The sequence below is a fragment of the Palaemon carinicauda genome, chromosome 15 (genome assembly GCF_036898095.1).
Source record: "Palaemon carinicauda isolate YSFRI2023 chromosome 15, ASM3689809v2, whole genome shotgun sequence".
Taxonomy (NCBI): Eukaryota; Metazoa; Arthropoda; class Malacostraca; order Decapoda; family Palaemonidae; genus Palaemon; species Palaemon carinicauda.
In genome coordinates this window covers 56,332,528-56,342,527 of record NC_090739.1, presented here as the reverse complement: position 1 = coordinate 56,342,527, position 10,000 = coordinate 56,332,528, and the positions used below count along the sequence as shown (strand labels likewise).

Here is a 10,000-nt window from a genome sequence, read left to right as displayed (position 1 = left end):
GGTAATATAATTTTGTATTTATGTGTTAGTATCTTCGTTAGATATATACCAAATAAAAGTAGATGAAAATATTCCACAATATATAAGAAATGTTCGTAATTTATGCGCCGCTTCGTTTAAAGCAGGTTTAACCCTGGTGGATAGCAGCCCAAACGCTGATGCGTGAACGGTGTGTTTCTTAAATTAAACTAATTCCAATATTACACCACAACATGCTTCAGGATTGGAAATATTTTGTAGCGTCTTTATAAACCGATAGCTGATGTTCATATATTAACCACAAAAATGTTAATAATGATCATAAAAACTGTTTATATAAACAATCAAAGATTTGAAAGTCACCTTCTTTTTCATACTTACTGTTAAATCTTGCTATATTTCATCGAAATCATGAGATTAAGTTTAATTTCAGTGACATTATATGAAAGATTAATCTTTTTACTTTCCGCTTTTTCAAGTCAATGTTCCATAGGTAAAGTTTTAAGTTCATAATTAACGAAGAAAGAGACCTAACAAACACAAAAGTTACCATGCCAGTCAAAACGAAAACGGGCGCCAACAATGAGACGCTACATATCCGTCCGCACGAGGAATGGGGAGTAAGGGGATGGGGGGTGGGAGAGAAGGGAGTCTGTTTGGCTCGTTGTATCCCCCCCCCCCCACCAACCCCCACAATGGATGGCCTTAAACATCAACACCCGTAAATAACCCCTATGACCTTGTACATTGATCGCTGTACTTGGCTGATTAATGTTGTCATAGATGTAATTGAATAATTCATCCCGTTCAAAATAATGTAAGTAGAAAGTTAAATTATGTTAACACTCAGACTTTGCCTATTTGAATGTATATGATTTTTGATAAAAATATCAATGTTGTTTTCAATGACGTGTTTCAGAAACACGATTTTGAGGGATTCACACCCTAAAAATCATTGTAGTTTTTTTCAATACTACTTTCCAGTTAAAAAAAAAAATAAATTAAATATTATAGTTTCTTAAAACTGCTCATTATCAGCGTTATAGTTAGATCATAAGTAATAATAATAATGATAATAATAATAATAATAATAATGTTTATTGGACAAAAACATATTTACATACAAAATATTTACAAAAAAAGACTCGGTCCAAGCCCATGTGGAGCAGAGCTCTTCGGGCAATATTACAAATAAAATATCATAAATTAAAAAAAAGAAAATTTATAAAAAGTAAATATTGATATAGATAAACTAAATGTACACATACATATACACAAGTATATACATATGCATACATATACACATGCATATACACACATGTACATATACATACACATATACACATATAAGTGAGATTTTTAGCCTAAAAATAAATGGAAATGGATATTCATATAATAAAGAAGGGCGGAATAATAAACAGTGCAAATTTTGAATTTAAACATTGATATGGTAGAAATGCTAGAATTACAAATGTATACAAGCAATAAACAATATAAGAATTAAGAACATTATAGTGTGCATTAATGGTTAGGTCATGAAGAAATGTATATGTGTGTATGTATAACGTATTTGATTTTGTCTGTAAAGTCTCACGTACTACACTTTAAAGTATTCGAATATGTTCTTCCTTTAGCAGTAAAATTATATTTCTTTATTGTTATTTGAACTCAATTTTGTTAATACGCGATATCTTTATCTGATAACACGAAAGAAAGACTTCTTTGTTTCAGAGATTATTTTAATATTCATACGATATTTACAAATCAAGTCATAAATGTTTGTTATATTTTATTCTTTGTCCTTATTTAGTTATAATATCTTAGTTGTATTATTCCACGATGTCCTTGTGATGTGGACAGGGGCCTACAACATCAACATAAATGTGGGCAAAGCACCGTTGAGGCTCCTTTCTTTTGTTTTGTTTTCAGAGTGCCAGGTTAAAGCAAGACACCACAAGGTCTTGGACTGAGTCTTTATTGTAAATCTCTTGCATGTAATGTTTTGTTCAATAAACATTATTATTATTATTATTATTATTATTATTATTATTATTATTATTATTATTATTATTATTATTATTATTATTATTATTATTACTATTGTTGTTGTTGTTGTTGTTGTTGTCATCATTAAAATTAAGATGGAACTTATTTACTCTGGATTTCATTCTTAAATATTGTTCAATACTGTGTATTTTCATTGAATCATGGTAAATATTCTAAAGAAAAATGTAATGGAAAAGACAAATAAATAAGGTTTTTATAAAAAAAAAACTACAATGGCGTATTATTAATTTATATTATTTGTGTATTTATTCAATAGGGCAATGTTAGCATGGTTTCTTTATCTTACAACAACTAAAGACATTAACTGCGAAATTTTAACTCTTTTGAGGTTGATATGCTAATCATGACTGAGGAAAAAATTATGCATATCTGATAATAGATGAATGAATGTTGATTTAAAACTGTAAAATGCTAAAAACTAAACATCTACAGTATGCATATTCTGTAGTCAGTAGTATACTGTAGCCTATATTTTCCTAGAATTGTGAATTGTATGATTTGTTTTTCTTTTACATATTTTTGGTGTCTGCATATTATATTACAAGTGGGCAACGACATAATAATACTAATAGCTGAGATATACGAGACTAAAAGAAAATCTATAAATAAATGTAGGATCGTAGATTTGTTTCTGTCGAGTACCGCTGCCAGACCATGCTGAGGATGTCAACCTCGACTCAGGGACTGGAAACGTGTTTGTCAAACAAACTTCTCGTCTTTACTACGGCCTTGTGAATTCGGTTACTGTACGTCTTTTAGGCTTGATTAATTGTAAGATAGTTGGTCTTTGTATTTCGATGTAAACGTATCAAACAATTAGCGATGCAATGTTTATATTGCAAATCAAAACGAGGAACATGAAGGATGGAGCCGCAATTATTGTACTCTTTTGAAGCATATCTCGAAATTCGTGAAAGGAAATCCATTTTGATTACGTCAGCAGTAAGGTGAAAACTTTTTATTTCACTTGAAGATCGTAATAACCTTTCAAATTCCACACCGGGTTTATAATCTTGGAGGGAAATGAAACCAGAAGCACAAGACATTCTCTGCCGTAACGAAAACGGGCGTCCATGTTAACAACTACGTTTCCGTCCGCACAGTGAGCTCCCCGGTATGTGTATATGTATGTCATTTCGAAACATATTTAGATGAATAGTGAAAGGTGAAATTGTGAATTTATGAAAATTACAAAATCTATTCATGTAACTATATTATGATATAAATACAATACCATAAACTGTAAAAACTGTAAAGGTATCTTTCTTAATAATAGTAACAAAATAGACCAAAAGACAATTTAGGCTATTATCATACTTGCGCACACATGCATTGTCATGAAAGAATAAAAAGCACATTATTACATCTATGTCTATTTATGTAATAACTTTTAAGAAGTAAATGTATTACACATAGCTCAAGAATCTAAGTCAGTATAAGAATGATATCCATGCTAGTCTTTTGGTTACAAAAACTGAAACATTTGAATGAGATTTTTTTTTTCATTTCTCTTATTCTAGTTTCCTGTAATCATCATATTTGAATTGCCTTGCTTTTTTATTGAGAGCATATGATGCTCTGTATATGATTTACAAAATCAAGTGATTGTTCCTATCCCACACACACACACACATACACACACATACACACATATATATATATATATATATATATATATATATATATATATATATATATATATATATATATATATATATATATATATATTAATAAAGAAGGGAACGAAATACTATCATTGAACCCGAGGCTGCTATCAACCTTCACGCGAATCATCTCTCTCTCTCTCTCTCTCTCTCTCTCTCTCTCTCTCTCTCTCTCTCTCTCTCTCTCTGCACACACCCATACACAGACACACACAGACACACACACACACACACACACATATATATATATATATATATATATATATATATATATATATATATATATATATATATATATTCTAGTTTATGTAAGAAGATTGATAGAGACCTTATCATTCATTAGATTTAATTCGGTTTTGAAAATTGGAGTTATTTTCATACCTGTTACATTCATTAGCCGAATCATGTGTGCATTCCAAAATAAAGCTATGGTTATCTTGTCCAATAAATATTAATATCATAGTTATTTATGTGATTTGATGCAGACCCAAATAATCTGGACATTTTGCAAGCATGAAGGCATTTCTCTTCTTTGCGTTAACATATTTCCTCTCTCCAAATCATTTCTCATTTTTGAAGCAATTGTTTCTTGGAAAAGATATCACTAATTTATTCCGAATGTGCATTACAGTCCCTTTACACTTACTTATTTTTATTATAATTACTGGCAACATAACCATTTGATTTGCATTCATCTGTTAAAAAAGATGATTGTGCAAATGAAAAGAAAGGATAAGGTGAATGGATATTATAGTAATAGAGAAAAATTAATTTGGAATTCTTTACACTATAGTGATATGCAAGTCTATCTTGATTTTGTATATATGTGATACAATAAGACACAGACTCATATGGAACAAGAAATTCAAACCTAGCTTTACCTTTCTTACGTATTAATAGATGCGAGCAATCATATCTACATCAAGGTGTTGATAAATATTTATATTTGTCTACATACCCATAATGTAAATATATTGCATTGTTTAGGATATTCTGTTTGTAAAACTAATTCTTTCACCGAATCTTTCCTTAATATCTGCACATTTCAATGGATATACCATTAGTATCATATACCATTTTTCTTTATCATATAGATATACATTTCCAATATGTTTTTAGGCTTATAATTTCATTTATATGCATCTATGTATATATATATATATATATATATATATATATATATATATATATATATATATATATATATGTATATATATGTATGTATGTGTTTACGTTTTGTATAGGTATATAATTATATGATAATATTATTTTAGTTGAATTATTGCCCGATGGGCTCTGCTCCACATGGGCTGGGTTTGAGTCTATGTAAATCTTTTGTATGCAAATATTTTTTGTCCAATTATTATTATTATTATCATTATTATTATTATTTATATATATATATATATACACACACACACACACACACATATATATATATATATATATATATATATATATATATATATATATATATATATATATGTGTGTGTATACAGGTTCATTCATACGCTTGCATGTTTACAGAATTAACGGTCACAAAGAAAACTTTTTTAGTGTCGACGGCAAACAGCAGTATTTCAACCACTGAGATAATTCATGAAAGAGGGATGATAGCATATCTTAAGACTTGGATATTTGTTACAATTTTTGTATAGAAATTACACTATGATGTAATAATATTTTATACCGTTCATATATATATGATAACTTTCAGCTGTACTAAATAAATTCAGTTAATTATTCAATCACTGTAATCTATTTCAGGCCATGTGAGAAGATGTGTTTTTTCAACCTATGCATTTTCACTATTCCGTACTTGTTATTGCCAGATATATTTATATTTTTAGGTTTCCTTACTTATGAATAGTTACTCTTTTTATATAAATGTCAATATGTTAGAAATATTGTGGCAAAAAACTAAATATATAAGATTAAATATGGGTGACACGATTTTTGGAACACATTTATATTTGTGTTTGTCTAAATTTCTCTGAAATAGTTACTCGATATTCATTTTAGTTCTATTCAAAGTGAAGATGAATGTTTTTCATTTAATTTGATATGCAACCTTAATATCTAAAGTATGCCTTTATGCTGAAAATCCTTTAAAATATACAGTTCACAAACACAAAATGATGAGGTCTAGCATTCAAGTTGTAACGAAAACGGGCGCCAATGGTGTGAAGCTACTTATCCGTCCGCACACGGGAACTTAGCATCTGGTGGCCAAAATTTCTCATCAGTTACGCCACGAGTATCAGCGCTAACAGACGCACGGTCTCTCTATTCTCGTTCGAACAACAACCTAAGTTCACAAATCCATAAGATGGCTGACGCTGAAGCTGCACCTGCCGCCCCTGCTGCTGCCTCCCCCAAGAAGGCCAAGGCCAAGGCTAAGGGAGCAAAGAAGCCCGCTGCTAAGCCTGCTCACCCTCAATATGCTGTTATGATTGCTGCCGCCCTTAAAGCTCTGAAGGACCGCAAAGGATCTTCCCGCCAAGCCGTATTGAAGTACATCCTTGCCAACTACAAGGTCGGAGATGAGAAGAAGGCCGGTGTCCGTGTCAGGCTTGCTCTGAAGAAGGGAGTCGCCTCTGGTGCCCTGAAGCAGGTGAAGGGAACTGGTGCATCTGGTTCATTCAAGATTGCCGCTGCTGAAGACAAACCCAAGAAGGCCGCCAAGAAACCAGCTGCCAAAAAGGCCGCCAAGAAACCAGCTGCCAAAAAGGCCGCTAAGAAACCAGCTGCCAAAAAGGCCGCCAAGAAACCAGCTGCCAAGAAGGCCGTCAAGAAGCCCGCCGCTAAGAAGGCCGTCAAGAAGCCTGCTGCCAAGAAGCCCGCCGCTAAGAAGGCTGCCAAGAAGCCAGCAGCAAAGAAGGCTGCCAAGAAGTAAATTATACCTTACAATATGCTAACTGTTGACGAAGCAACGCTTATGGATACTGAAGCCGAGAACCGACTGCTGGATTGATCAAGATTATTAGTTACCTGAACCAATTTGCTTCTCAAAGAAGCTTTTATTATAAAATAAATTTTTATTTATTACCTGTAAAGATATCACGTACAAATGCATTTGTATATTTTGTAAATATATATATTTTATTATACTCCATATTTTCGTTATCCCCCATAATTTTACGAAGTATAACTTTCCCAATTTACCATTAAACTAATATTTTTTTTCTTAAAGATTAAAATTAAATTTTGAACTGGGATATTGCTACTGGTCTAAATCAGTTGTAAACTAATACAGAGATGTACTTGCCGATTTCAAGGTCACTTACACTAATTCTAAAAAAAAATGCTTGAATGTTTGTCATTAAACTGAAGATAAAGGTTTTACGAATTTAAGCTAAAACCGTGATTGGAAAGAAATGACCTTTCAATATAGGTAATTATTAATTAAATTTGGATACTTCAATGTTTTTTTAATATTGGTGTTACTTCATTCTAGCAGTAAATATAATCGGAAATTGTCTACAACATAGACTGGGTTAGAATATGTGTTAAAAAGTTACCTTTTAAATCTAAATCATCCTATGTTGAAGGAAACCTTTTGTGCTTCCTAGAATGTATGTACATTAACTCAAGCCTCAACCTTTATTGAATTTTTGAACGAAGATGAACATTTTTTCTACAGGAAGTTATTTCATTCATATAATAATGATAATGTTTATCGGACAAAGAAATATTTACATACAAAATATTTACCTCGTACAGACATAGGTACTATGATTAAAATAGAATCGTATAATTAAGAATCCTTAGTACTACCTAATTTCTAAAAATCATAACTAAGAAGAAGCCTGTTATTTAAGAATAAATTTAAAGATAGTTATAAAGGTGACAGCAAAAGGCTAAGTTCCATCAACAACCTCCTCTAGGACTTAATTTGTATATTACTTGGCACCTAAGCAATTCAGCGTTCCTTGCCTAATCTACGCATTCATGCGAGATATAGGCCTAATCAAACGCACAGAATTCATTCCGAGTAAGTTTGAACTCTCTGTAACCGATTTTGTTTTATCAAGATGACATGAACTATTCTCTACACAAAAGGTTACAAGAAGCCATTGATCTTTTCCATGTACGTTCTGACGTTCCTTCTTGACTATTGGGTGATCGTTTTCTTTTTTATCTTTTGTATACAATATATTGAATTCGAACTCTGGCAACAAATTGCAATTCTATAAATCAGAATGATTTTAGAAATTTCCATCTCTTCCGAAAGGCTTTGTTTGTGTATGTGTTTGTTTGGAACAGTTTCCCGGCCACAACTTTAATCGTTGAGTAATAAAGCTTGCAGGGATTAACTAATAATAATAATAATGTTTATTGGACAAAAAATATTTACATTCAAAGATTTACAAAAAGAAAAAGACTCAGTCAAAGCCCATGTGGAGCAGAGCTCTTCGGGCAATAATACAACAAAATAATATCATCAATTAAGTAAAAATAAAAAATAAAGTAAATATGGATATAGAAAAGAACTAGTTTTACAAATAAAAAAATATTCTAATCAATGAAACATACTTGCGTTGTGGTTAGGTAGGCAAGTATAAATATTTATTAATAAAGCTTAATACCCAGATAACAGGAGATTTGTATATGATTTCTTAAAAGACCGAACGCTAAGCAGTGCCTTTAGATAAGCGGGCAGAGTATTCCAAAGTTTAATACCTTGGTATAGATACGATTGCTCGCATCTATTAATACGTATGAAAGGGAGAGTTAAGTTTGAATTTCTTGTTCCATATGGATGAACTGATTGTTCCTGAATTATTTTTCGTCTTAAATCTGGAAATTTGTTCAAAATAAGTGTTTGGAACATCATATTCATTAACTGAGATGTAAAAGCTAGAAATGATTAAATTTTTGAAAGGTCGAGGTCACAATATATATATATATATATAAATATATATATATATATATATATATATATATATATATATATATATATATATATATATATATATATATATATATATATATATATATATATATATATATATATATATATATTATATATATGTATATATATATATATATGTATATATATATATATATATATATATATATATATATATATATATATATATATATATATATATATATATGTGTGTGTGTGTGTGTGTCTGCAGATTCAATATTTCCTAGTATTGAATTTTCACACACACATACACTCACACCCACAGACCCAAACCAACACAGATATATGTAAATAAATAAATATATATATATATATATATATATATATATATATATATATATATATATATATATATTATATATATATATATATATATATATATATATATGCATGCTTGTGTACATGCGTTAATGCGTTTGACTGTAAGTACAAATTTATATGTGTAAAATAATAATCGGCTTTTTCTGCCCTTTTAGATATGTTTGGATAAATTATTTGCAGTACCTAGAATTATATGTAATCTATTTACTCATTTACCATCATTGATTTCTCATATTGAATCAAATTTAGTTTTTACAAGTGAAATAAACGTCTAGGAGTTGAAAAAAAATATGCCACAAAGCCCGCGTTGGGACCTGGGCCGGGTGTTTGGGATACGTTTGTGTGGTCGGAACGTTGGAAGTCATCTTGAAAATGTGACGTCAACATTGTTTATGTTCTTTCCTATTTTCAAAATACGCCCTACTTAGGTTTCTGTTGATGTCCGTTATAAATATTATATCCTATAAAAATGATATTAGAATACTTTAATCATAGCGGAGTCATGTTTCATATATAAAGAAAAAGAAAAATTGACAACATGATTGTAGAGTTGCAGATGGGGAATAATGTTTGAACTTAGCTGCTGTTTGGCGGGAACGTCTAAATGAAAACTGTAGGCGCGAAAGTTTCTTCTTGGAATTTAAATAATTTTTCTTCTTTCGTTTGACAATCTTTGTGAATTTCAGCATATATATTTTTTTCTTAAATGTATAAATTTGGTTTTGTAATTCGTCAAAAACACAGAAATACTTGGTATGATTACGACCAATTTCAAGTTTAGACTAACATTATGCAATATATAGTTGAAATGAAAAAAAAAATGTTTTACACTACTTTAGTGATATCGATCGTACGCGCTATTGAAGCAAAGGGTCTCTGTTAGATTTCGTCAGTCGTCTATTTTGAGCTTTTAATTCAATACTTCTCATTCATCATCTACTCAACGCTGCATAGTCCTCAACCATGTGGGCCTGGGACTTCCAACTCTTCTAGTACCTTGAGGAGCCCAGCTGAACGTATGATATATATATATATA

At 30.5% G+C, this 10,000-nt stretch overlaps 1 protein-coding gene across 1 annotated transcript; it reads left to right on the top strand.

Moving 5' to 3' along the window:
- Positions 1-5,944: 5,944 nt before the first annotated feature.
- On the top strand, positions 5,945-6,820 carry LOC137654616 (histone H1-delta-like). Its single transcript, XM_068388410.1, has one exon. The coding sequence runs from the start codon at positions 6,040-6,042 to the stop codon at positions 6,604-6,606; it is 567 nt and encodes a 188-aa protein (XP_068244511.1). The 5' UTR covers positions 5,945-6,039; the 3' UTR covers positions 6,607-6,820.
- The last annotated feature ends 3,180 nt before the right edge of the window (positions 6,821-10,000 follow it).